This window comes from Drosophila montana, unplaced genomic scaffold (assembly GCF_035044405.1).
Source record: "Drosophila montana isolate Dmon_TW-CO22-7 unplaced genomic scaffold, ASM3504440v1 contig_3218_1, whole genome shotgun sequence".
In the NCBI taxonomy this organism is placed as follows: Eukaryota; Metazoa; Arthropoda; class Insecta; order Diptera; family Drosophilidae; genus Drosophila; species Drosophila montana.
The window spans coordinates 2,722,501-2,747,995 of record NW_026998098.1 but is presented as its reverse complement, the minus strand read 5'-3'; the positions used below and the strand labels follow the sequence as shown (position 1 = coordinate 2,747,995).

The window sequence follows — 25,495 nt, the reverse complement described above, 5'->3', positions numbered from 1 at the left end:
GTGTGTGTGTGTGAGTGTGTGTTCGTGTATTGGCAAAGCAAATTCAGAGACTGCCAACATTTGTTTTTGCTTTCGGTATTGGTTACGAGGCGTATATGTGTGTGTGTATGTATGCATGTGTTTGTGCGTGTGGGAGTGGGACTGTATGTGTGAGTGCGATGAGTGGGTGGCCAGTGCATAAAGGGGGTCTCAATCGGCTCTCAAAACACGCGGCAGCTGTACGACACATGCGCACTGAGAGCGAGCGAGAGCGAGAGAGAGAGAGAGAGCTTGCATTGCGAGTGGTTCAAGAATGTGATAGAAAAAGCTTTTGCAAAAATTATTCCTGAGGCCCACTGTCTGAGCGTAATGCTAATAAACGAATTTACAAAAAATAATAGTTACAAATAAAATTACCTTACCTTATTCTCATTCTAAATAATGACCTGCAATAACAGCATATATATACATATATATTTAATACCAAATGTTTGAAAATCGTATACGCTCTGATAAGCTATGATTTAGACCGCAATGTATTTAGGCTCACGGCATTCGTGTATCTTGGAATCGTACAACAAGCCAGGAGTACAGTCCAGGGTAACCCCATGACCCTCAACGCAATAGTAGTAGGCATCGCGGCGCGACTTGTGGGCATAGAAGTGGATACCTTGGCTAGGACAGGTGATATCAGCACGGCGAGGCGGTGATCGGGAATAGGGCTGGATATTGCGCTGCTGGGCCGTTTTCTGCAATGGCAGTAAAAGAGTCAGACTGGGACTCATACCATATCCGTGCAATTAACTCACTTGGCACTCAACTTTGCTGGCATAATCACAGCAATTGCATTCGGGATTAAAGACCAAGCCACTGGCACACTCCTGTGGCCAAGCCATGCCATCGGAACAGATGAAATACTTGGAGCACTGCGCCTTACTGGGCAGATATACAATATTTGAGATTGACATTTGATCAGGGCAGTCGTTATCCACACAGTCCACATATTCGGGAAAATCACAGCGATCCGTTTCCGCATTGTACTGTAACCCGTCGTGGCACTCTCTCAGGACCGGTATTCCATAATAGCATAGCACGTATTTGGTGCAGGTGCGATCGTAGCAGAAGCTGGTCAGATTGAACTCTTCACATTCGGGCAGACACTTTACATCATTTTCGAGGCTGCCTACGCAAGCCTGGAATTTGTAATCAAAAAGGACCTCACAACCTGTGGCATCATCAGCGCAAACTTGTTCAAAAGCTCCATCTTCATAACAGTTTCCGTAAGAAGATATATTACCACCTAAGAAAGTTTGGATGCCCACAAAATTAAAAAGCTATTCTCTCAGTAAGAAGTTCCCCCATACCTTCGCAGATTATATAGCTGGAACAGTTGCCTACATAGGGCAGCAATGAATCTGCCATACCTTCGCTCAGATTTATGCCGTTTTCATCTAATGGGTGGACAGTTCCATCATCATTCACTACATCGTCTTCCGGATCAGGTGCAACAATTAGATCTGAATTCAAAAGAAGCTTCGAATGAACTCTTGCCAAAGAACATTGGAACAAGCCGCCGAGGGCAAATCCATAGAGCAGCAACAACTTCACTGTTAATATATAATTAGACGAAAGGATTAGCTCATTTTGGTACAAGGGGAAAAACACAGTTAACGCACTCCTTGACAGCTCCAGTTACAGAAAACAAGTGTGGGAAGCTCTCATGGAAGATCGAATTTATATGGTAACTATCTTTTTTGATATCTTTTTTTTCCTTTCTATTTTTAAGTTAAATTAATGAGTTTTTGGAAAGCAATGTTATCACATTTCGGCACGCGTATCGAGACTACCAAAGGAAAACTACATTTTAATTTCGCAATTGATACTGAAATATCAATTATCTAATTTTGTCTCAGACGTTGTGTTGAAAAACGAGCCCAAAAGCATGCAAATTTCTGATCAGCTGTTAACTTGAGAACTGTTCGTCGACTTTAAAGAACGAAATTCGCATTGACAATTTTTAGTTTAAGTTTAAACATCAAGTTTTCATTCATTTTTCACCCAGGGGGGTGAATTTTACGAAAATTTCCGAATATGCCTTCAATGGATTTTGATATAGATCCCGATTCGCTTAAAACGGATCGCATAAAAACTGTGAAAGTTTTCGATATCACACAACTATTCAAAGATGATCATCAATAAATATCATTCAGACAATCAGGACACACAGCATTATATATCGACTTTGGAGAAATTTGAGAAATTGGGATTCTTTGAAGCGATTACAAGTATGTTTGTTTGTATTGGTTTTGTTGTGTAATGCCTAGAGGACATGCTGTAAATTTATTTTACACATGCTCATTATAAAAGATGTTGATAAGGCGGGCGGGCGCATGTTATTGAGACTTTATGAGGGCGATAAGTTAAGAGTTTCCTTTTAATATTATTGTATAGCATAGCATGTCGTTGTGATATTGCGTTTATCTTTCCAATTTGAATGCTTGCACCGGGTCTGTCAGCAAATTACAAGCATGTTTCCTTTCTGATAAGTTTGCTTTCGCCGATGAGCAAGAAAATAATCGTATCTGCAATTGATTGCCAAAAATTAAAAGAAGATGTTGCCTATATAAGGAAGGTCTCCTTCACCTTGTGCCCACAGTTGCGAATAGAGGCGGATAGACAGAAAAACCCTACAACAGTGAGTACAGCCAGCCAATATCAAAGTCTAAGCTCCAGGATATTAACTCTGTGCTCTGCTGTCCCAGTGATAACAACCAACCAACTGCTGATGGTGCTGTCCCTGGCATTGCTCATTGACGGTGGACTGGCGGAAGTTAACATTTGCTCCAATGTGGTCGACAATCTGTTCCTGCCAGCGATCGGCAACTGCAGCGACTACTACCTGTGCGTTGGTAAGTGCACGGAGATTGAATGAGTGCCAAATTTGTAACCCCAAGCCCAACCCCAACCCCAACCCTTGGTCAGCTGGCAAGGCTGTGCCTCGCTCCTGTAGCGCCAACTACTACTTCGATGCCCGCGATCAGCAGTGTGTGGACGTGTCCGAGGTGCGTTGCCTGCCCAACTGCCCCGCCCAGGGTGTGAGCTCCTTCTGCTATGATCGCACCTGCACCAAGTACGTGCTCTGCTTCAGCGGCGAGCCGGTGCTGCGTGAGTGCGCCGACGGCCTTCAGTACAATGCGGAGACGGATCGCTGCGATTTTCCCCAATATGTGGACTGTGTGGATAATCTTTGCGTGCGCCAGAACAATCCCGACAGCATTGTGTACATTGCCAGCAAGTCCCAGTGCGACAAGTACTACATATGCGTGGATGGTCTCCCAGCTAATCAAAGCTGTGCCAATGGTCTGCAATTTAATACCCAATGCAATTGTTGTGATTTCCCCTCCCGCGCCAATTGCACGGTATGTCTTAATACTTATTTTCCTAGTTTTCTAGCTGAGTCAAGCGCATGACCTTTCTGCTTCCAGGTGGAATCTCTACAGCGCAATATTCAGCCATTTGCACGGGTACCACCACGTAAGGCCGACATCACTTGCCCGGCTGAAGGTTCCCACTTCTTTGCCCACAAGACACGCAAGGAGGCCTATTACTACTGTTCGAATGGTCGTGGTGTCACCCTGGACTGCACCCCGGGTCTGGTCTACGATGCCAAGCTAGAGGAATGCCGCGAGCCGCAATTTGTGAAAGCCTAGGGGATGTCAGCGAAATAAATTTGAAAAGTTCATCCAATTTGTTTGCATTTTGTTTATAGACGCTCATTGCAAATGCCTAGATCTGCCTCTCACTGGCTAATTTTAGCTGTTCAGGAAACGCTGCTCTCTGGCCCAAACAGGCGGCAAAAAACAATAGAACGAATATTCATTTAATATTGCTAACGCATAGGCGAAACGATAGGCCAAAAGTAGCCAGGGAAAATTTAATGCGAAGAATGCGATCTTTACTAGGAGCAAACGGTTATGTTAACGGGTTTTAACCGATTTGAGCCAAACCGGTTAGAATCATGATATTTATATTATTAATTAATATTAATATTTCTAGAATGATGTGGCTTGAAATAAGAAAGATTTTGATAATCTGTCCGTAGAGTCAAAAATAACTAAAGATCCAGCTTTTCATCCAACTAGATATGTTAGATGCCAAGTTTGGATAGATATCAAATGTAGCCCGCATCTATATCAAAATATTAACAAAATTTGCAATACTTTCAGTACAACGGGCAATTGTAAGCTACAAATTAAAATGTTTTTTCAAACTTTTCAGAAATATACGAAAAACCGAGATTTGAACCAAAACTTGGGTGCTAAGCAAAGTTGACGAATTTAGCCAAAGGCAAGAAGTAGATTTGAACCGTGTACCGCTGACAAATTTTGTTTTTTCAGGTTTGCAGACATGCCTGTATTTAAACGGAGACTTTCCAATTAATATTCGTATTTATTAATTCAACTGCTGTTATATTCAAGCGAAGTTTTGTTTTTCCTTTCGCTTAGTGGCCAATAAATTTGGGCTCACGACATTCCTGTACACTTGCATCGTACCACAGACCCGGCGTGCAATCCAAGGTAACACCATGTCCTTTTAAGCAGTAGTAGTAGGCATCACGGCGCGACTTGTGGGCGTAGAAGTGAACTCCATGGCTTGGACAGATGACATCAGCTCTGCGGAGCGGTACACGGGAATATGGCTGAATATTGCGCTTCAATGCTGTAATCTAGTATTACATACATATGTATATCTGTATTTCAGTTGAATCCCTTCTTTCGATACGCACCTGGCAATCAGACTTTTCTGGATAATCACAGCAATTGCAACTGGTGCTAAAAGACAATCCCTCGGCACATGTGTAGTTCATGGGTACGCCCTTTGCGCACAAGAAGTATTTGGAGCATGAAGCCTTGCTGGGCAGGAACAACAGCTCCGTCGTGTCATTTAGTCGCATGCACTCATTATCCACACAGTCCACATATTGAGGGAAATCGCAACGATCCGTTTCCGCATTGTACTGCAATCCATCATGGCACTCCCTCAGAACCGGTATGCCAAAATAGCAGAGCACGTATTTGGTGCAGGTGCGATCGTAGCAGAAGGTGGTCAGTTTGAACTCTTCACATTCGGGCATGCATGCCGCTTTATTTGGATATCCGCAACTCTGGTTTCGGGCATTAAACTCGTAGTCTTTATTGCACTGCTTCTCCACAGCCTTGCCATCTGGAAGATCATTACTATCGGAAGTTAAGCCAAAGGTGAGCTTCTACTTACCCCAGCACAGGTAATACTTTCTGCAGTCTCCTACATACGGCAGAAACACTCTATTGGCAACATCCTTGCAGAGGCTAATGTTGCCCGGATAAAGAGTGCCATCGAGTATTATTTCATCGTCGCCAGGGCCTGGGGCCTCAACTAGATCGATCTCTGTGCGATCACTCTCAGCTATTACGTATGCACATTGCAAGAATAACAGACAGTATGCTACAGGGCCAAGGAATTTGAAGGATATCACTATTTAGAAAAAACAATAAATTAAATTAGTTAGAGAGTTTGGTGGCGTTGGGTTGCTCCTACTTCTATTTCTTGACACTTTTCCAACTTGACTGGTGTCGTCATTCCGCAGCAACTCAATTTATATGGTAGATATCTTTGTTTCTTCGAAATCAATTTAACTAACAGATGCTACCTCTTATCACCATCATCATCATCTCCTTGAGAGACCTGGCTGTTATGCTCTTATACTTAAAAAACATTTTAATTTGTGCGATAGCAGTTCGGCGTTATATGATGACTCAGTTCTGGGTACTTTTTGCACAGTTGGGAAAATTTGATGCATTTAATACGTACTAAAACTTACTATATATCGTAGTTTCTTCTAAAAGATTTCGTTTTTGAAACATTTGTCGCCTGTCGCCCGTTCAGAACTGTCTGTGCGTATATATATTTGGGAACCTACACATTATAGATATGTATGTTTGTATTTAAATTATCGTATAAAATATTTTCATTTTCGACGCAGTCATTTAGTAGGAACATTGGCATCTCGCAGCGCGTTTCCCAGCGCATTATTCTAGAATACAATAAAATATATATATATATAGATATTTGAACATAGTTTTGAATTTGTAGTGCAGCGCCTGTACATTCCGTTCTGTAAGTTTATATAATTGTTTTTGTTTTCCAACTGAGGGCCGTTCATTTCATCTCATGAACGTCAAGATGATTGACACAAATATTACCACAAAGTCAGTTCGAAACGAGAAAATTGTATTTATAGACATGGCAGCTCTAATTGCAATTGTGTGTATTTGAAAAGAACATACATTTTAATGTCTAGCTAAACACAATTTGGGCGATATAATCATCGAGAGTTTTCTTTTCTTCAAGGAACGGTCGACAAAATGGTCAATGAGCTGAATAAACCTCAAGATAATGCCGCGTTGAGCGAGGTAAGTCAGGTGAAATTTGAGTAGTGGGAAATGTATGACTATATGGGTTTTCCCCATTGATATTTTATAGATTCTGGCGGCCTCCAATCGTCAGCTACATGAAATGCAGGAGGAGCATCGCCAACTGCAGGCTGAATTAACACGTTTAAGCGCGCAGCGCCAACAATTGAGAATGGCTACCAGAGAGGTATCGGAGAGCATTGAAACCAGAGTTGAGTCGAGATCTGAGACAGCGTGTCCGGCTACTCCTGAGGGAGCTGCTGCGGTCCAAACAGAAGTCACGACCGATGACAAAGACAATGCAAGCGACGAGGACAAAGAAGAAACCGCCAATTATCTTCAGCAGAAGCTAGCGGAAATTGCGAATTTGAAGGCCCAATTCAAACGTGTGCAGCAAATAACCGACTCGACAAAGCTCATAGAGCAGCATATGTCCACCATGGAGTCGAAAACTTCGTCATCTTCGACCGTGCAACAGAGTAGGCAAACTATGACGGCGCAGTCTGTACAATCCAGCAGCAGCAGCAGTAGCACCAGGGGCAGCGCCGTGTCCTCTGAGACGGCCACATCTGTAGAGCCCACATCAGGATCCGTTCCGGACAATGCGGAACTGCTGAATGCAATGATTAATATGGTAACGGATTTTACCAGTGATTTGCGCGGTCAAGAGGAGAGTTTGCGGACGGAACGTCTTCGGATAAAAACCTTAAAGGAGGAAATTATACAGCGCAAACAGGGCAAATAGAACAATACCGTATTCAAATATTATTTCCTTGCTGAATAACTTATATATACATATGTAATAAATATTGATCAAATTATAATTATTTGTTTTATTTGCGTTAGTTCCGAAATGAACATTTAGTGGTTAACAGCTTTACCCTCTTTCTTTCTCTCACTCTTACTCTAACTCTATCTCTCTCTCTCTCGTTCTAAGATTTATCTTTCCAATTCGCAAAATTTTTTAAGTTATTTGCTATAAACATAACTCGTTCTCGATATTTCTCTCCCACTTACTCAATCCACCTTAAAATCGCCTTCCTTTTTTATTTTAAGAAATTGATTAGGTTTTACAAACTTGTTTTTGTTTTTAAATTGTTTTTTAAATAAGAGATTTTGCGCTGATATTTCGTTACCAAAATATCGATTTCGCCCGTCTAAAATAATCGATGTAGAGATCGTTAATGCAGCTCGCAACTATCGATATTAAATAGCACATCACTATCAGGACGCAGCTGTTTGCTTGTAAAAAATATTCTGAATCTCGTTAAAAATAATTATAAAGCTCGGTTTAAAATTTTAAAACTCAAGAGTACACATTAGTAAAACTTCGGCAGTTGATAAGTGTGCTAACTTTGTAGTTAAAACTAACTTGAAATATTTTGATGTAGTAGGTAGTAGGTGCCGCCTACAGAGTCAGTGTTAGTTTAGACTTGATAACTGTGGAAGTCGTATATGTATATATTTTCTGATGGCGCCGACACCGCCCGTAAAGATTATAATGAAAAACGAATGTGATACAAATCGTAGTACCGGAGCAGTACCCAAACAAGCAACCACCGTAACAACAGCAACAATAACACCGCCGGCAAACACAAACACAACGCCGTCCACCACCAGGTCCAGCACCAGCCGCGCCCGCAACTCGTCCCTAATCAAACAACAGCAGGAGCATCAGCAGCGGGAGCGAGAAGAGGAAATCGCGGCACGAATACAGCGCGGCACCTGCAAAACGCTATACGTAAGTTTTCACTTATGTAAATACGAGAATCTAAGCTTGATTGATATATATTACTCAAATTAAGTAATTGGACAGCATGCAGCTATATTTTTTGTTCTCACACCATATCAAAAATGAACTAAATGCAAAATATTCTTCATGTGTTGCAAAGAAACCGGCAGCATGCCCTGCCGGCTAGCTTGTTTATATTGATTGACCATACTTCGCACGTTTACGTTGCCATGACGCCCCTTGCTAGCTGGCCCATCCGCTCTAGCGCGCTCTTTTCGCCATTGGGCTGCGCTCTTCCGTTTAAAAATACATTTCACACTCATTGTTTTTGGCCAACATTTTCGAAAAGTCTGTGGCGCCGTTTTAGTTATACAGACGACCTCCGCGACGCACACAGCGGGAATTTTTCCAACCACTCGCACAACCTACAAATTCTAGTCTCGCATATAGTCATATATAGCAGTAGCTGCAAAATTGCCGCGATTTTGATCTTTGTTCTATTGGTAATCTTCATCTGTTGTTGCTTCAAGGATCTGCTGGAGCGTGCAACGACAACAAAACCAGAATACAGCACCCAACAACAGGAGCAACGCGAGGCACTGCGTCAGTTGGCCGCGGAACACAGTTACGATCCAACAGGTAAGTTAAGCAGTGAACAGGAACATAATATAATTCAAAATCTGTACGCACCTGGGGCCAGGTTTTACTGCTCATATAAAATGTGCGCTAGTTCATATTCTAAATATAACACAGCGCACAAAAATAAACGCCCACGGAGAGGGTCTTTCGTATCGATCGCGTCGTGGGCAGCTGGCCAGCTTTGGCTGCGTCATTGCACTGATTTCAATTCTATATTCAATTTTGTGTGCTTTGCAGATCAACTACAGGAGCAGCATCAACGCTATTGCTTTCCTGTGCGTCCAGTGCAACGAGTGCAGCATCAGCAACAGCCCTCAACAACAGCAGGCGTACTTCGTCTGCGTCCGCCAACGACACCCAATGCCACAGTAGGTGTCGTCACACCGAACACGACCAACGGAAACGAGGAACAACAACCCATAACCAGCAGCACAAGCGTCAATAACAATTATCAGGCGCCCACAGCTTTGCAAACGGTTGTTCATCGACTCTTTGGTTCAACACCGCAGAGCTCAACACGCTCACAGATTGAAGTCTTGCGTACATTGCTCGGCTTGGAGGAAAATTGGAGCAGCAGCAGCAGCAACGGACAACAGGCAGCAGGCAGTTTAGTAGAGGTGAGAAAATTGTTGCTAATTGTCTAGCTCTAATTATCATTATTTCTACAGCATTTGGGGAACATGGTTCATGAAAACAATCCCAGCAGCAGCGAAAAGGATGAAGGCATTGTCAATTCGACTAGCCTAGAGGATGTTGCATTAAGTGAGGTATGTAAACTAGTAGAATCCCTTCGAAAGTACATGTAGTATTGATTATTTTAACAACTAATAGATGAGCGACAACCGTGCCCAGTCTATTCAATCGCTGCACAGTGCCATGGAGACACCAACGCCGGATACTACACCCAGTTTTGATGAGCTGCAGCAGCGCTTAGATGCCTCAAATCGCAATATGCAAAATTTGCAGGATGAGCAGCAAAAGTTGCTGCAAATACAAAACATGGCTAAAACACATCTCAACGAAATGGAGCATCTACGCCAACAGGCCGGACGTCTGCCGCACAACGGTAATGGTGATGCGCCAAACTATGAATCTGTTCAACAAGTCCAGGATGACATGGCGTCGCTTGTGGGGCGCATGAAGAATCTCACGGCTTTTATACACAATCAAAACGAATTAAGCAGCGTGCTGGGCGATGATGGTCCTGAGATTTTGGCCGAACAACAAGCGCTGCAACAGAAACTGGAATCGTTGCGTACGCAGCGAGAGGATATGCGTGATTTGGTGAATGAGCTAAACTGCATCAATCGCAAGGCCAAAGAGAAGGTACAAGCGGTGCGTGCCGCTAGCCAGGAGGCAGACACGCCAAGGGAGCTAACACCAACAAAACAGCTACCCAAGCCCAGCAATGAGCGCGTCGTACCCGTCGAGTATCAGCGCAATGTACCCATCTTGCGGCAGGAGGCGACCATGGCTGCACAGCGTGCTCAACACGCTCAGAAAATGATTGACCAGAAGACTGCCGACATTGATGCGCTGAAAGCACAAATGAACAGACTGAAGGGCATGCTAAATACTGTCAGTCAGATTGAGGAGGGCACTCCCGACATCGGTGAGGCATTGGAGCGCCACAGCGCCGAGCGACATGAGCAACGTCCCCGGGATCTTTCACAGCGTGTACATGTTCTAAACGACGTCACCTCAGAGCTGCGCGCTGAAGCGGCTTGCTTACAGCAGGAACGTGATCGAATTACTGCATTAAAAGCCGAAATTGAACGTCGCAAGAAGCAGGCTGCAGCTGCAGTACAAATGGGTGATGAGGCCCTTCAGCGGAACAGTTTAACGCCAACGCCCATCAGACAGCATGAAATGGATGAGCAACAGCAGGAGGAAATTGCAACGAGCCGAGCGCAGGTGCCTACGCGCAATGAGTTGCGTTCGCAATGTGAGAACTTGCGACAGGAGTACGAGCATAAGCAGCGCGAGTATGATGCGTATTTTATGAATAACAATGGCAACAGCGGCAACAACAATATCATCAGCAATAATAACACTAATACCACTTCAGAGGCTGATGATGAGGGAAACGATGACACCGATAGCGATAGATATTTTGCACATATGCGCACTTCATCTTCGGCTACCCTAAAGAGGACTCCCTCGGCTAGTACCGTTGTGGAGAGACATCAACAGCAGCAGCAGCAGCAGCAACATCATCAACAGCAACAGCAACTTCAACAACAGCAGCAGCAACACCAACAGCAGCAACTTCAGCAGCAGCAAGAACAGCAACAACGACGCACTCAGCAAAAACAACAGTCGGAGCAACAGCAACAGCAACAGCAACCTCCCAATGCTCAATCAATGTCAAACAATGAAGAGGATTTGAACATGACCATTGACAGCCTGTCGCTAGGTAATGACAGTCTGCAGTCGAGCAGCACCAGATCCCAATATATGCCGCCGCCAATGGCACCTGTTCAGGGCATGTGGAGTAAGCGGGAAATCGACAGTCCAGTTTTATAAATTATACTAATCTGTACTCTCCATATCAACAGACACACATAACGCTGGCAATTCTTGGCATTCACAGCCTGCCTATATGCCGGCGACTCCCACCAGTGGTCCCCCAGCACCGGGTGCGGCTGCCTCTTCACAGGCTTCGAGTGCCAATCCAACTCCAGATGCTGTGCTGCTACAGCAGTTTATGCAAACTCAGCAAATGCTCATCAACTCGGTCTGTCAGTGCAATCAGACTTTGTGGCATCAACAGCGTGAGATTGATAGCCTAAACAGTCAGATACATTCGGTGAGAATAGAGTTTAAGCAATTTAACTTTTTCTTTTAAAGATGATACCATTTGTACATTTGAGCGGATAGTCCAACGAGATTTTCTATTAAATCTATTTTGCTTTTCATTATACAGCTGCAGGAACGTCTGAATGCCTCGTGCCAAGAGCACGCCTTTAGTCTACGCTCGGAGTCTGTGCCGCCAGTTGCTGGGGGTCTTCCACCCAACAATCTTTGCCTTGGCGGCAGCGCTCGCGCCCAGTCGGAGCAGATGTATAGCTTTGGGGCCTCGCATCAAAGCGCCTTCAGCAACTATCAGCGTAGCAGTCATCGCAACAATATCTACAGTGGCAGCGATCATCAGCCGCAGACATATTTAAACAACGCCGCGCCACCGCCGCCGCCGCCGCCAACACACTATAACAACGAAACGCCGTTGTCGCCGCCCTCGTATCGCGCCAGTCCGGGACCGATATTTATGAATCATCATAACAATACCATACACCAGAACAATGCAAATTTGCGTACACAGAATCAACATGCCAACAATTTGCATTCGTTGCCGGAGGACGCTGTTCCACCGCCCACACTGAACAATCAGGTGCCACCGGGCAATCGCGCCAACAACTACTGGGATAACTTCCGAAGGTAAAGCGCCATACTAAATATAATCATATGGTGTCGGGTTCTTTCTTATGGATTAGCCAGTTATTCATTTATTCTCTATTGATTTCTAAGAATTGGAAACCAAAGAGCTGTTAATTTAAAATCTTTTCCAAAGTAATAAAAAGAAATATAGAACGAAGTGCCTCGACCAAAAATGCTACGAACAATTTTCATTTATTTTTAATCAAATTTTCTAAAGTATTCAATAAGTAAGTAGTGAGAAGAGAATATTCACGAGCATTACGATTATGCCCAAAATGCTTTATAACTGAGCTAACTAACGACTATTTTGGTTATTTTTTTTCATTTTCTTAAAAACTAAAACATTTGTTCAAGTGCTTGCAATACTGAATATATAATTCATAAACTCCTTAAAACCAATTGTCTGGTAAGAGTTTATAAATTTATACATTAATGTGAAAACATGTTTGCAAGAAATTTATGTATGTTCAAAATTTAGAGAATTGTTAACCTGAACAGACTTGTTGAAAACAGTTTTCTTTTTTGCATATTTAATACATTTTGTTGCTCGCTTTTATTAACCCATTAATATTTGTGCGCTTTGCAGCTATACGCGTCAAAATTTGCTTTCTAATAAAAGCAATGAGGAACTCAATGTGGAGCATCAATATCGTCAAATACAAAGACAACGTCAGCGTCCCAGTTACTTTCATCTACCACACACCGCACGCAGTGGCCCAAGCAGCTTATTACTACAACAGCAGCAGCAACAACAGCAGCAGCAACAACAACAACAGCAGCAACAACAGCAGCAGCAGCAACAACAGCAGCAGCAACAGCAGCAGCAACAGGCACAGACGCATCGTCACTTTTACGAGGCGTCACCACAGCAGCATCTGCACAACAGCAGCAACAGCAACAACTTGAACAACAGTAACAGCAGCAATCGCGATTGGCGCAACAATGCCCACGAGGAGGACGATGTCGAGGATGATGATAATAATGATACTGCTATGTATGGCAGCAGTGGAGGCAGGCGCCGCAATCGTCGTCGTCAGATGCCTACGCTGCGTGACGAAGAGTCTGCCTTGCAGGAGCTCGCTAGCTCTGGATCATCTAACTTTTTCAACATGAATGTGAATAGTCCACTATATCAGCGTAATAAGGTTCCAGCTAAGCCGACTACGTCGGCGGTGTCTCTAACGCCTTTGCAGCAACGTCATCTGCGATTCGATTTCGAACTGCCTGCTCAATACATGGACTACGATCTGCCGGTGCCGCCAGCCTTGCAGGCACCGCCAGCTGCTCCCTTATATAATGTTACAGCACAGGAGTCGGTTGTTCCAGATGAATCCAATGCGATGCTTGAACAAACAGAGGAAACGGCTTCGGAGGAGTTAAACCGTAATTTGCTAGTGAATGCATTGAAAAATGATAAATTTACCACAAAATTTTACGAATCCATCAAGGAGGATGTGTATAGAAGATTAGAAACTCTTTTCGAGCAGCAACAACAACAACAGCAGCAGCAGCAACAGATGCAACAGCAACAAGGCGAACAGCAACTTTATAACGAAGTGCATAGTCTGCGCAAGACGCTCAATCAGGGACAGGTGCCCAGTGCACAGCCGGCCGAGAATGGAACTGTAAGTGAGCTAACGGAGGCCACGGAAAGTGGCAATGAATCGTTGCAGGAGCAGCTTGCTAACGACAGGCCCGAGGATGAGAATAGCTTGCCAATGCAGGCAGTACCAGCAGCTGCAGCTGCAGCTGGATCAGCATCAGCATCAGTGGACGAACATTCAGAGGCAGCTGCTGGACCTGTGCCCTTGGATAACGAAGATGTAAGTAGCTCTTGTTAATGCATTGCTGCAGCAGGTCATTGCACGTCACACTTTTACTTTAAGCAAATAATTGAGGTGGTCATTGAACGCGCCGCCACGCCTGCGGCCAGCATTGAGCTGTCACCCGATCACGAGCTTATTGAGTACATAATCAAACGCATACGCAACCAGACGCATAACAATACCATCATCAATGATTCGCTGCTTGCTGAGGTTTCCAAGCTGACTGCCAATGCGGCACAAAACTCCGCAGCCAGCTGGACGCCAAATGCCGCCTCGCCGCTCATCTCGCCCAAACGCATCTATGCAAAGATTAAGAAGATGGAAATGCCGCGACAGCGCGATGAGTTTTTGCTCTGGTATCGCTCATATCTGGAGCAGCTGTTTGTGGTAGAGCAGCCGAGCACTGGCAGCACGCCCAAAATCAAGAGTAAGGAGGAAAGAGTTGCCCCGGTGAGCAACAAAAAACAGGCCAATAAACGCGTGCGTGCCCAGTCGCATTCGCAGGATTCCAACAATGATGGAGATTTAGCCGAGGCAGATCAGAAAAAGGTTACGTTAAATGGCGGCGAGACGGAGTGCGAGAACAATGAGAACCCCGATGAGGAGGCCAGCGCAGCTGCAGCTCAAGAAACGCAGAATATCAGTTTAGATTAAAATAAGTTAGTTAGCTAGTCCTGTAGGTGACACATCCAAGGAACATTCCCAACCATTCGTATATACACAAGCATATATATATATATATATATATACTTATACCATACATATGACATACCTATACATACATACAAAATTAGTTACTAGCTGCAACAAGCGGCCTGTTTTTCGATTTGTCTTTTCGGTTTTTTTTAAATGTCTAGTTTGTATTAAATTATATACTTATTATATATGTAAAACTCAAAAAGGGCACCAATTTTTTGTGATGAAGCTGCTGGAGTATGAAGAACAAGAGAAGACCATCCGATCCGAATTGGATATAAAATTCAAGTAGCGGGCGAACAGAAAAAACATCTAGGGTATTGCTCCAGAAATGGTACGATTGTTCTTTTATATATTACTGGCTTAGAAATGTAACAAAAATTTATAAATTTACAGATAACGATGCAAATTAACATTGACTCTTGACTATTTTAGTTCATCTGATTTCTTTGTGAGCTGCTCCAGCATACGATAGTAACAATAGCGACTGTCGTATTCCATATCATACCAAAAATTGACAGCAATGCACTTATGACTCTGCCGCACGTGATGGAACCAATAATTGGGCAGGTAGAGCACGTCACCCGCGTGAACGCGTACACGCAAAGGGCGCGCTTTGGCATATTGTGGGTATGTGCCGAGGTCAGGTGCTAATGGATCAATGCTGACCCATTCAGTCTGCTGCACTTCGCCATTATCAATCAAGGGCTCGATATAAAACTGGCCACATGATTTGCGCTTGTAGATGCCAGTTGGATAACTGCGCCGTGGTACACAGCAGAGCTGGTGCGGTGGCAACAATATGAAATCCTTGTAGCCCGAAATAACGCAATACAAGTTTTCATAGGGATCCTTATGCATGGAGGTAATGGCACGCTCGTCGCCCAGCCAAAAGTTGACGGCATCAGGCGGCTTATTAAAGCACTGTGCTGCAAAGTCCAAATCACTGGACACAATATCACCGGCTAGTTCCGGAAAGTCTAGGCTGAAGTTGGAATTTTGCTTTTGTATGTAGTGTACGGCACCCATGGGATCATCCAGACGCTTCAATAGTTCAGATAATGGCATCTCTGTTTCCAGCGGTAACACGAAATACTCTTCGCCAGCCTGGGTGGCTAGACCATCAGCATAGCCATTGGGTGTGACAGCCACATCCAGAACTTTGTCATTTAGTGTCGTCTGCAAATAATCCGGCGTCCACTTCTGTACTGCAGGCCAATGCGCCACAGCCTGGCGTATGACCACGGGCGCATTTTTGGCATAGTAATCACGTGCGAACTCCAATGCGCTGGGCGTCTGCTGCAGTTCCGATATTTGTCCACCAATGCATAGCTCTTCGGCTTCCTGGAGCAGCAGTTTTATGGCTGTTTCAATTTGAGTCTGAGCCATGCCGGTGCCATGCGCAGAGCGATAAATATTAGAAATTATCGATGAGAACAAACGACTTTCTATCGAAGATTTGAAAAACGAACTACGATTAAATATGTTAATCCGCTACAGTGAGATTTTCGAAAGAAAATGGAGAGATTTAAAAACATATCAAAAATGAAATTGGAAAACAATAGTTTGTAAATAAATGCTTGGCCAAAGGTAATCGATAATCGATTTATAAAGTTAATCGATACATCGATAATTAATTCAGTTGGCAGTCGATACTGTTTGTTCTATACACAGCTGTTTTCAGAGATACGGCCCAAAAAACATGTTGCTCTTGTAAAGTCAAGGAAAAGTCTAAAGAGTTAAATTAAAAACATTTCCAATATGCAGGAAGGCGACGAGAAGGAGTTCAACTGCATTGACGAGGCGAATGCCATCATAAACGATGTAAAGGCGCACGTGGCTGAAATAGCAATATCCTCGAAGTTGGCCAGCAGTGCCACGCAGATTTATCTTAACATTCGCACTATAGAGAGTGCCACCTGCTGTGTAGAAGTGACGAATCGTGGATTTAAAATAGTCTCCTCGCAATACGACACTATCGATGAGGACAAGGCACTAAGGTCGGAAGTGTTAGAGAACGGCGACGGGGAACGGGATGAGGAGGAGATATTTGAGACGCCCTATGCGCTGCTAGACAAGATTAGTCCACGCTATGTGGAATCTTTTGGCAATAAGCTCTGTCAGCAGCTGCGGCAACTGCAGCAAATGCGTACTGAATTCCATGAAGAGGACGAAGAAGAGGAGGAGGAGGAGGATGAGTAACTGAAAGGCACTCTCCGAAAGAACAACTTCAAACTGAGGCTGTACTCATTAAACACAAGATTTTAATGTTAGTCTATTTATGTATTTTATGTACTCGTAACCGTGAAAGTATTTCGGATCGTGTAACAACCCAAACCAATCGAACCAGTTTAGACTTTTAAGCGTTTCAAGAATAAAGATTGTGATTGCAATTCCAAATCAGTTAGTTTGCGCACAGTTGGCCCCAACTGCTCCACATGATCCTCATAGCCTGTGCCCATGTTGAGATTCTTCTGACCGTAGACTACCTTGCCATCGAAATCATTGACCGGCACATCCAAAGACTTGTCCACCTGCTGAATGGTTATGTTCAGGTGATCTTCCACCTCGGCAAGCAAATTTGGTTCATTGTACCAGATGCAACAGCCGCGCACATCGGTTAAATTTGTGTTGTGACAGTTGCGTCCACGAGTCTTGCACCACTCGCCATGATACCATACCTTCTCTGGCACCGTAGACACCAGACTAATTGCAAGGCCCATACGCTCGGCGCGACCCACGCGGCCAATCCGGTGGACATAGTTGGATTTATCGTCCGGCAGCGTTATATTTATCACTGCAATGTTGGGGAAGTTGAAAATGTTTTTCAGATAAAAACCTTTAAATCCTTACTGAATGGCAATCCTGTGATGTCCAGTCCACGTGCGGCTACATCTGTGCAGATGAGATACTTGACTTGCTGGCGCTTAAACATTTCCAGATTCTGTTTGCGCTCCTGTGGCTTGCGATCACCATGCAGGCAGACGCACGAGTAGCGTTGACCTCCACGTTGGCGTAGATGCTGTTCCAAATTGTCGCAGTCTTGTTTGGTGCGGCAGAAGATGATGGCGCGATCCATTTTATGCTGCTCTATGGCCCGAATGCAATACTCGCCCTTGAGCAGCTTTACAGCCTGCGAAAAAGTCTCTGGAGATTGGTTCGTGGGATGGACATTATCCTGATCGTGTACACCATCAGTGTGTATTGGCTGACGGAGTTGCTGCCAGCTACCGTCTATATGTGGGTCGACCATACACACTACATGATGCACTGTCTCAGGCACAGCATCCTCGCCCTTAAGATCCACCCAGGTGGGAAAGTGCATCAAGCGTTCGGCCATCTTCTTCACTTCGAATGCATGCAAGGTGGCGGAGCACACAATCATCTGCAGGCGGCAGCCATCACTAGTAAGTTTTGGTATTTGCTTGTGCAGCCGCTCAATGAGGTCCGTATAGCCCTGTTTAAGCAGCGCATCCGCCTCGTCCAGCACAAAGAAACGACAGTGCGTGAGCTGCACAAAGCCGCTGTTGATAAGCTCCTCGAGGCGACCGGGCGTTCCTACCACAATGTGTATTCCTTTCTGCAGTTCCGCTTTTTGCTCCTCCAGACGAACGCCGCCAATGAGCAGCAGCGGACGTACTTCGGGATTGCTCAGATGCACCTTGAATTTCTCTATTTGATTGAAGGTCTGCTCCGCCAACTCGCGACTGGGTTCAATAATGATGGCCTGTGGCGCATTAGGCGCCGGTTTACTTGCAGCTGTGTTGGCTGCGGGGCTTGCTAATGGATTGGCTGTGCTATGTTCAGGACCCGCCTGACATGCGGCTATATAACCATTGCCTGGTGGATACTTAAAATCCGTTTTGCCAAAATTGAACAACATCTCCGCATTTTTCAGTACAACAGCTGGATAAAAGGTATCATTGCGCAGATTTTCAGGTATTTTAAATGCCACACCTAAGGACGTGCCGTTCTTGGTGAAGCTGACCTCAAGTCGCTGTAGGTCTAGCATACAGCCGACCACATCTGCCTTGCCAAAGGAATCTCCATAATCATCAAATTGACGGTTGTTCGACTTTTTGCCAGTGCCGCCAAAGCCAAAGCCATACCGACATGTGCCCAGATCCAAATTGGCCATCTGCGTAGACCAGCCCACACGACACAAGCCCTCATCGGTAACTGTCGCTTCGTAATAGAATTTTGCTTTGCCATAGACGCCAGTGGTGGCCCGACAGCCGTGCCATTCCTTAAATTCGCGAGATTGGCAGCGCAAGCCATCCGGAGTTACGGCCAGTGCGTTATTACGATCGAAGAAGGACATAGTCCAAGGGGCGGCAGCTCCCGCTGTCCCATTAGCAGTTTTACCCGACTTACCCGCTTGCAAATCGCGAATTGTTTCCCACACAATTTGAAGAATGGGCAAACAGAAGGCGCCCGTTTTGCCGGAGCCTGTTTCGGCAGCCATTAAGACATCGCCTCCGCCCAGTATAAGTGGAATGGCCTCTGCCTGCACGTCCGTGGGTAAACTTCAGAGAAAAAAACGATATTCGTACAGAAGCCTGATAAAATTTTTTAAATAAGAGCTAACTTACGTCCAGTCCAATTCATCGGTCGCTTTGCCCAGTTCTGGCAGCACACCAAACTCTGCGAAGGCATTTGAGAAATATTAGGGGGTTCAAAAGATATATGATAAGTTAATTAATATATAGACTTGCCTTCAAATGCAGTCATTTCTTTTTTGTTCACTTAAAAACAACTATTTGTATTTATGTCTGCACTCTCAGACCGGCTACAAAATTTTCACCAATGTACTCAATTGACGTTCACCATGTACTCAGTTCAGCAGAGTACGCTAACTCTTGAAAGCAAAATCAAAGCAAGCTATGTAAGTTCCTTGTTCTCTACGCAACGGTCCTAATTGCTACCCATAAAAATCGATTGGGCCTATGAAATTTGTATAAATATCTCTCAGTCCATGTCTTTAAATATATTATATTTGCCGTATATTAAGTAATAAAAATATTATTGGTTCTTTCTGCGATTAGCATACTATCCTAAAAGAGTTGCCAGCCTTTCCAAGGAGACGTAATTGATGTGTTGTAGAACGACAGCTTAACAGCTGTGATTTTAGGTCGTTATGCAACACTTCTATTTGTATACGCGTAAATGGTAGTGATTTTTTTTTATTAAATTATGGCAAATGTTTTGTTAAAGTGCTAATTAGTCAATAGACATGTAAATTTTGTCGTGTAATTTATTAGTAACTAAAGTGTGAGTACTTGAAAATGTTAATTTGCTGGTCAATTATAACAATATTGCCTTTTCTCTGCACAACAGCAATTTGCTCGCTGGAGAGAGGATGTACTTTCCTTTGGGCTGGCCCAAGCGCGTCAGCTTGGCGCTGCCTGGCGAAGCGACTCACATACGTCACATTAGCTGCGATGCTGTCAAAATACTCGTCGCCGCCGTTGACTCGGATATTCTGGGGATTTGGTATGCGAACCCTCTGCTGCCCATTGCTTACTATCGGCGCAGCGCCGAATCTCTGCAGGAGTTTGGCAGCAATCAATTGATCATATGGAAGCCCGACTCCAGACAACTGGCCGTGTTAACTGACGCCGGCGCATTGCTGTTGTATCAATTGGATTTTGATGCCAATGGCAGTGGGATACTAATGCAGGTAGATCCGCCTGCATTGAGTCTGAAAAGAGATTCAGCTGAGCTGTTCATAAAGGAAAACATTCCCCGCCTGAGTTTGCGCGAAGTGCGTTGCTTAAAGCTAGACGCTGTCATCTCCACTGTGTGCTGCATCAGTCTGAGTGAACTGCTCTTGGCTACGGAAACATGTGAGCTACTGCGCCTGCAGTGGTCACAGCTGGAAATTGTCACTGAGGAGCTGAAACCGTTGGCTGTCATTAAACTCCGCGACATTCCCTTCTATGTGCAGCAACAGCAGCAGCAACCCGCTAAATATTTGCCGACCATGGGTAACTCGGCCTATGTGGCTTGTCTGGAGTATTCACCCTTTATAGGCGGCTGTGCGGCCGTATTCAGTGATCAGCGTGCGGCGTTTCTGATAGCGGATCATCTGCGTTTCGAGACGGCACACATGCACGGCTGCTGGGTGCCAGATGTTGCGGATGCAAGTGTCTGCAGCGTGAACCATAAGTTTCGATTGCTGGCCTACGGACAGCAGAGCTCAGCGGTGGCTGTGTATGCAATAGACGATGCTACGGCCGGCTTGGAGTACTCACACAGACTCGTGTTGACGGAGAATGTGCCGCCTGGCAGCTTGGGCGCTGTTAACGAGCTCAAGTGGAGTCCTGACGGTTGTGTGCTCGCTGTGAGCTGGGCAAATGGCGGCTTGTCGTTGTGGAGCACCTTTGGTTCACTACTGATGTCTACCTTGAGCTGGGACTTTGGACTACATGTGGATTTGGTTAAGCATAATCCGTTGCAGCTGCGTCGCTTGGAATGGTCCACCGAGGGCTATCATCTGTTTATGACCTGCTGCGAGGGCGAGGACAATGTTCTCCAGTTGCAGTTCGTGAAGAGCGCTTTGAGCATGAATCCCTGCATGAGCGCACATTCGCATATTCTACTCCAAGGCGACGATTGCTTGTACATAAATCAGGGCGATAATTTGGAGCAGACCTACGGCAATGCTAAGTGCACATTCCCCAGCAGCTCAGCTGGCCAGAATGACGACTGCGTGGAGCTCAAGCAGAGCCCGAATATGGGCAGCATTTTAACGGAAAGCAAATATTGGACACTGCTGCAGCTGCCTCTCAATTACGCAGCAACCAATTGGCCAATACGCTATGCGGCCATAGATGCAGCCGGCCTACATGTCGCCGTAGCTGGACGCACCGGATTGGCGCACTATTCGATGCTCAGCAAGAAGTGGAAGCTGTTTGGCAACGAGTCGCAGGAGAAGGACTTTGTGGTATCCGGTGGCCTGCTCTGGTGGCAGGGCTTCATTGTCATGGGCTGCTATTCGCTGCTGGATCGCACGGACGAGCTGCGCTGCTATCCCGCCGAATGCAAGCTGGATAATCAATACGGACACAAGCTACAGGTGCGCGCCCCTGTCATCAGCCTGAATGTGTTCAGGGATCAATTGATTGTGCTCACGGCTGATGGCATTGTCAGCCTGTTCCATATGCACAGGCAGTCGGCGTATATCATAAACATCGATTGCGCCTATGAGCTGGACGTAAAGAGCATTTGCATCCATCCTGCCTGCATTGTGAGCCTCACAGTTACCAATCTCAGGAACGAACTGAAGCCACAGCAGCAGCAGGCTGAGGCAGAGACAATTGTGGTCAATGTTTGCGGACGCGTTCTGATGATCCAAAGGGATGAGGCGGCACAACAGGTGCCCAATACGTTGCTTGCCACCTGTTTGGCCAGCTGTGTGGAATGCTTCTGGCTTTCCCACAATCTGGAGCACTGTGCGATGCGCGATTGCCTGTGGCTATACTCTGGCGCGCATGGCATGCGCGTCTGGCTGCCCATTTTGCAGCAGCGCTCGGAGCAGAGCGGGGCACAGCGTCTGCATAGTTTCATGTCCAAACGGATAATGCTCAGCTTTCCACTAAAGCTCTATCCGCTGGTCATACTCTTCGACAATGTGATTGTTCTGGGCGTGGAGAACGAGAGCACTTTGTACACGAATGAGGCGAACTCGCATTTTGCTTTACCCTTCGCTATAATGGAGCGCAAATCGCAAGTGTACCTGCACAAGGTGCTCAGGCAGTTAATCAAACGCAACCTGGGCTACTCGGCCTGGGAGATTGCGCAGTCTTGCCGTAGTCTGCCCTACTTTCCGCATGCCTTGGAACTGCTGCTCCATGAGGTGCTAGAGGAGGAGGCTAGCAGCAAACTGCCCATACCGGATGCACAGTTGCCCAGCATCCTAGATTTCATACGCGAATTTCCTGTCTATCTACAGACAATTGTCCAATGTGCGCGTAAAACCGAAATTGCACTCTGGCCCTATCTGTTCAGCATGGCGGGCAAGCCCAAGGAGCTGTTCCATCTGTGCCTGCAGGCGGAGCAGCTGGAAACGGCGGCCAGTTATTTAATCATTATACAGAATCTTGAGCCCTCCTCAGTGAGCAAACAGCATGCAAATATGCTACTGGATATCGCATTGAATCAACGAAAATGGGAGCTTGCCAAGGATCTCATACGTTTCCTTAAAGCCATTGATCCGAATGAGATTGACTCGCCGCGTTGCTCCATGGTATTGAATGTGAAAATTGCGCCACCTCAGCCACAGACCCAAGCGCAGGTCAATCCAAATGCGGATGCCTTCAATTTGGTGCTTGGACCCATTGCGACGCGGGAGCGTAGCTATTCCACCACAGTTACCAGCAATTTGCCCAAGGATAACAAACAGCAGAGCATGGCAGCATCTGCGGAGCGTAGCGAGGCGCCCAGCGGCGGCGCTGGCAGCAACACCGGCGCAGCGACTGTCGTCCGTCGCAAATCCACCAAGGAGCGGCAACAGCGTGAAATCTTCTGCATCGATCTTATACTGCAGCGGCATGCGCGGCAGCTGCTGCAGCAGCACAAGCTGCTGGACCTGGGCTATATGGGCGCCTATCTGGACTTCCATCTGGTCAGCTGGCTAACGCAGGAGTCCACAGGTGCCGCCAGGCTGGATAATTTTGCAGCGGCACTGCAAGCGTTACACGCGGAGCTGCAGTTGCCCAGTCCATTTCCGGCTGCGGGGCGTGATGATTTTGCGCAGCTGCGCAGCACGCATCGGCAGGCAGGAGGAGCTGGTGGCTCATCGTCGCAAACTTCAGAGTCGGGCTACTTTAGTCTGGCCGCGCAGCTGGAGTCGCCGCAGTTGCAGCCCTGCATCAAGGAGCAGGAGGAACTGCAGCACAGTTCGCTGCCAGTCATGAAGAATCGCTCCAATTCACAGCTATCGTTTGATAACTTTCGTTATCGACGCCTCTACTCGCTGCCCGCCTCGGAGGATGACAACAGCGATGTGGTGGCCAGCTATCTGAACGATAAGTTGGCCATTAAGATGCGCTATCTACTGCAGCTATTCATCGAGGCCAATTGCACGGACTATGCGCTCATGCTGTCCATATTGCTGCAGGATGCGGCCTCCATATCGCGCATTGTCAATGTTGTCATTCGCAGCGAGTCCGTGGGCGCCTGCAGACGCATTGAGGCCGCCCTCAAGCAACTCAGCCAGTGCACATTCGACAACGGCGGCTCCATGTACCGGGGCTTTGTGATGACCCTGCAGCCGCACATTTACCTGCTGGAACAGTACATCCAATCGCTGGGCGAGACGCCGGTGCACGATAGCATTGACGATGGCAATGAATTGGGCGCCGATTCGTCGTCTGGACTTGAGAGCGATGCTTTGGATGGATCGAACAATAACTTTGTGCCAAAATGCCAGCAAATGCCAAATGGCAATCAGCGGTCGTCAGAGCAGCGTCTGACGCGTCATGCTAGCCTCGAATCCAAATCAAAATCCAATGGCAATCCGACGAATCCTTCCTCAACACAGTCAACGCCCACACAGCAGGCGCAGCGGCGTGCCAGTCGAGAGGGTCCACGGGATGGCTGTGGGGTCATGTAAACACAGACGCAGTACGCATACGGAAATAGAATTAACATACTCAGTGAGTGTACGTAATTGGTGTGTTAGGTGAGGGACGATATGTATTTGTTGCATGTTGCATGTTGCTGTACATTGCATATGTAGTTGTCGTTAAAAGATTTGTTAATTGTTAGCCGAACTCTTACAGGAACACACACAACGAAACGAGCATCGTTGAAGGCAAATACTTGTATTAAGATACGTAAATGTAATTATTCATAAATTAATAGATGAAATTTGCTGCAATATTTGTTAATTAAAAATTTACAAAAATCTATACATAATTATACAAAAATAAATATATTTTTACTAATAACTCTGGCAATGCATTATTTTTCAAGCTAGGCAACTTTGCTTATCAATTGCCAATTATCAGTGCTAACGGTTACCACGCACTGCTTTGTCGACCGAGACGATCAATTTGAACTGCTTGCCGCTCGTGAATTAAGGTCCAAGTACACTACGCCACCAAACCTTTTGCGCAAACCGTTCGAACTCAGACTACAAATAGTTTGTGCAAGCTTGAATCTCACTTGAATTTTGCAAAGAGAAAAAGCATTTAGAGGTATTTTTTGATAATATTGATAACTGAAATTATCTATCATTAAAAGGCCCAAAATGCCGCCAAAAACAGCGATTTGCCCAAGCGAATTGTGTAGTCTAGTTGGACCCTAACAGCGAACGACCACATATCCACAGCTACCATTGCATATGCACATAAACCAATCGGACACATGTGACTTTGGGTATTCGTTTGGGCCGTAATTCCTTACAACGGTAAAAGTTAATCACTGTGACTGCGATTCATTACGTGAGCGGCTTGATTTGGCGGTGACTTACTCGTGCAGGTGGATGGTTATTGTCGTTCACAAAGTGAAAGGAGTACATTGGCTTTGGGCAATGTCCGCCAGTAGCTATTCGTCGGCGCTTTAAAGCTATAGACTGGCAATTTGTAATATACACTCGTGTACATACGTTTCAGGCGAAGTTTTAAACTGGATGAGCACTGGTAATGATATAGGAAAAGTATATATCTCCCTCAGTATCAAAGCTAGAGTCGCTAAATTTTGCAGTTATATCTCTGATGACCTTCTCT

The 25,495-nt window shown here is 45.6% G+C and overlaps 8 protein-coding genes across 10 annotated transcripts; 5 read left to right on the top strand and 3 right to left on the bottom strand.

The window, feature by feature from the left end:
- Positions 1-500: 500 nt before the first annotated feature.
- On the bottom strand, positions 501-6,048 carry LOC135433616 (uncharacterized). The gene is made up of 8 exons (XM_064689770.1): positions 5,557-6,048; positions 5,254-5,493; positions 4,766-5,202; positions 4,484-4,705; positions 2,752-2,878; positions 1,344-1,496; positions 789-1,279; positions 501-728 (listed from the first exon to the last, which is right to left on the bottom strand). Coding segments are annotated over exons 1-8 (1,896 nt in total). The 5' UTR covers positions 5,558-6,048; the 3' UTR covers positions 501-503.
- LOC135433480 (protein obstructor-E-like) lies at positions 2,748-3,717 on the top strand. Its single transcript, XM_064689582.1, has 3 exons — positions 2,748-2,888; positions 2,962-3,398; positions 3,465-3,717. Exons 1-3 carry the CDS (start codon positions 2,765-2,767, stop codon positions 3,687-3,689), a joined length of 786 nt encoding a protein of 261 aa, XP_064545652.1. The 5' UTR covers positions 2,748-2,764; the 3' UTR covers positions 3,690-3,717.
- LOC135433474 (osteocalcin 2) lies at positions 5,984-7,255 on the top strand. Of its 2 annotated transcripts, none has more exons than XM_064689575.1 (3): positions 5,984-6,135; positions 6,370-6,431; positions 6,526-7,255. In XM_064689575.1, the coding sequence occupies exons 2-3, from the start codon at positions 6,384-6,386 to the stop codon at positions 7,174-7,176; spliced, it is 699 nt and encodes a 232-aa protein (XP_064545645.1). In that variant the 5' UTR covers positions 5,984-6,135; positions 6,370-6,383; the 3' UTR covers positions 7,177-7,255. The 2 variants fall into 2 exon arrangements, with proteins under 2 accessions (XP_064545645.1, XP_064545644.1); XM_064689574.1 differs by having other exon boundaries at positions 5,985-6,135; positions 6,502-7,255.
- Positions 7,256-7,734: 479 nt separating this feature from the next.
- Positions 7,735-15,196, top strand: cmb (combover). Of its 2 annotated transcripts, XR_010437094.1 has the most exons (10): positions 7,813-8,172; positions 8,694-8,802; positions 9,040-9,419; positions 9,471-9,569; positions 9,634-11,296; positions 11,361-11,611; positions 11,729-12,240; positions 12,827-14,063; positions 14,127-15,096; positions 15,159-15,196. XR_010437094.1 is itself a non-coding variant. In XM_064689552.1 (9 exons), the coding sequence occupies exons 1-9, from the start codon at positions 7,903-7,905 to the stop codon at positions 14,718-14,720; spliced, it is 5,115 nt and encodes a 1,704-aa protein (XP_064545622.1). In that variant the 5' UTR covers positions 7,735-7,902; the 3' UTR covers positions 14,721-15,179. The 2 variants fall into 2 exon arrangements, 1 of the variants encoding a protein (XP_064545622.1); XM_064689552.1 differs by having other exon boundaries at positions 7,735-8,172; positions 14,127-15,179.
- On the bottom strand, positions 15,098-16,151 carry JMJD7 (Jumonji domain containing 7). Its single transcript, XM_064689570.1, has one exon. The coding sequence runs from the start codon at positions 16,149-16,151 to the stop codon at positions 15,189-15,191; it is 963 nt and encodes a 320-aa protein (XP_064545640.1). The 3' UTR covers positions 15,098-15,188.
- Positions 16,152-16,429: 278 nt separating this feature from the next.
- LOC135433477 (GSK3-beta interaction protein) lies at positions 16,430-17,162 on the top strand. The gene has a single exon (XM_064689579.1). The coding sequence runs from the start codon at positions 16,524-16,526 to the stop codon at positions 16,962-16,964; it is 441 nt and encodes a 146-aa protein (XP_064545649.1). The 5' UTR covers positions 16,430-16,523; the 3' UTR covers positions 16,965-17,162.
- On the bottom strand, positions 17,025-19,614 carry Ddx1 (ATP-dependent RNA helicase Ddx1). The gene is made up of 4 exons (XM_064689558.1): positions 19,478-19,614; positions 19,355-19,406; positions 17,616-19,288; positions 17,025-17,559 (listed from the first exon to the last, which is right to left on the bottom strand). Exons 1-4 carry the CDS (start codon positions 19,491-19,493, stop codon positions 17,114-17,116), a joined length of 2,187 nt encoding a protein of 728 aa, XP_064545628.1. The 5' UTR covers positions 19,494-19,614; the 3' UTR covers positions 17,025-17,113.
- A 266-nt stretch (positions 19,615-19,880) lies between these two features.
- Rich (Guanine nucleotide exchange factor subunit Rich) lies at positions 19,881-24,715 on the top strand. The gene is made up of 2 exons (XM_064689553.1): positions 19,881-20,033; positions 20,100-24,715. The coding sequence occupies exon 2, from the start codon at positions 20,122-20,124 to the stop codon at positions 24,376-24,378; it is 4,257 nt and encodes a 1,418-aa protein (XP_064545623.1). The 5' UTR covers positions 19,881-20,033; positions 20,100-20,121; the 3' UTR covers positions 24,379-24,715.
- The last annotated feature ends 780 nt before the right edge of the window (positions 24,716-25,495 follow it).

Bases quoted from the DNA above. Each gene is read 5' to 3' on its own strand.
- JMJD7 (XM_064689570.1), bottom strand. From the start codon at position 16,151: ATGGCTCAGACTCAAATTGAAACAGCCATAAAACTGCTGCTCCAGGAA.
- Rich (XM_064689553.1), top strand. From the start codon at position 20,122: ATGTACTTTCCTTTGGGCTGGCCCAAGCGCGTCAGCTTGGCGCTGCCT.
- LOC135433616 (XM_064689770.1), bottom strand. The intron at 5,203-5,253 runs GTAAGTAGAAGC...ATGATCTTCCAG, and splicing joins AAAGTATTACCTGTGCTGGG to ATGGCAAGGCTGTGGAGAAG. The intron at 4,706-4,765 runs GTGCGTATCGAA...ATGTAATACTAG, and splicing joins CAGAAAAGTCTGATTGCCAG to ATTACAGCATTGAAGCGCAA.
- LOC135433480 (XM_064689582.1), top strand. From the start codon at position 2,765: ATGGTGCTGTCCCTGGCATTGCTCATTGACGGTGGACTGGCGGAAGTT. The intron at 2,889-2,961 runs GTAAGTGCACGG...ACCCTTGGTCAG, and splicing joins CGACTACTACCTGTGCGTTG to CTGGCAAGGCTGTGCCTCGC. The intron at 3,399-3,464 runs GTATGTCTTAAT...TTCTGCTTCCAG, and splicing joins CCTCCCGCGCCAATTGCACG to GTGGAATCTCTACAGCGCAA.
- Ddx1 (XM_064689558.1), bottom strand. The intron at 19,289-19,354 runs GTAAGTTAGCTC...TTTTCTCTGAAG, and splicing joins ACCGATGAATTGGACTGGAC to TTTACCCACGGACGTGCAGG. The intron at 17,560-17,615 runs GTAAGGATTTAA...CCAACATTGCAG, and splicing joins CATCACAGGATTGCCATTCA to TGATAAATATAACGCTGCCG.
- LOC135433474 (XM_064689574.1), top strand. From the start codon at position 6,384: ATGGTCAATGAGCTGAATAAACCTCAAGATAATGCCGCGTTGAGCGAG. The intron at 6,432-6,501 runs GTAAGTCAGGTG...GATATTTTATAG, and splicing joins ATAATGCCGCGTTGAGCGAG to ATTCTGGCGGCCTCCAATCG.
- cmb (XM_064689552.1), top strand. From the start codon at position 7,903: ATGGCGCCGACACCGCCCGTAAAGATTATAATGAAAAACGAATGTGAT. The intron at 8,803-9,039 runs GTAAGTTAAGCA...TGTGCTTTGCAG, and splicing joins ACACAGTTACGATCCAACAG to ATCAACTACAGGAGCAGCAT. The intron at 9,420-9,470 runs GTGAGAAAATTG...TTATTTCTACAG, and splicing joins CAGCAGGCAGTTTAGTAGAG to CATTTGGGGAACATGGTTCA.
- LOC135433477 (XM_064689579.1), top strand. From the start codon at position 16,524: ATGCAGGAAGGCGACGAGAAGGAGTTCAACTGCATTGACGAGGCGAAT.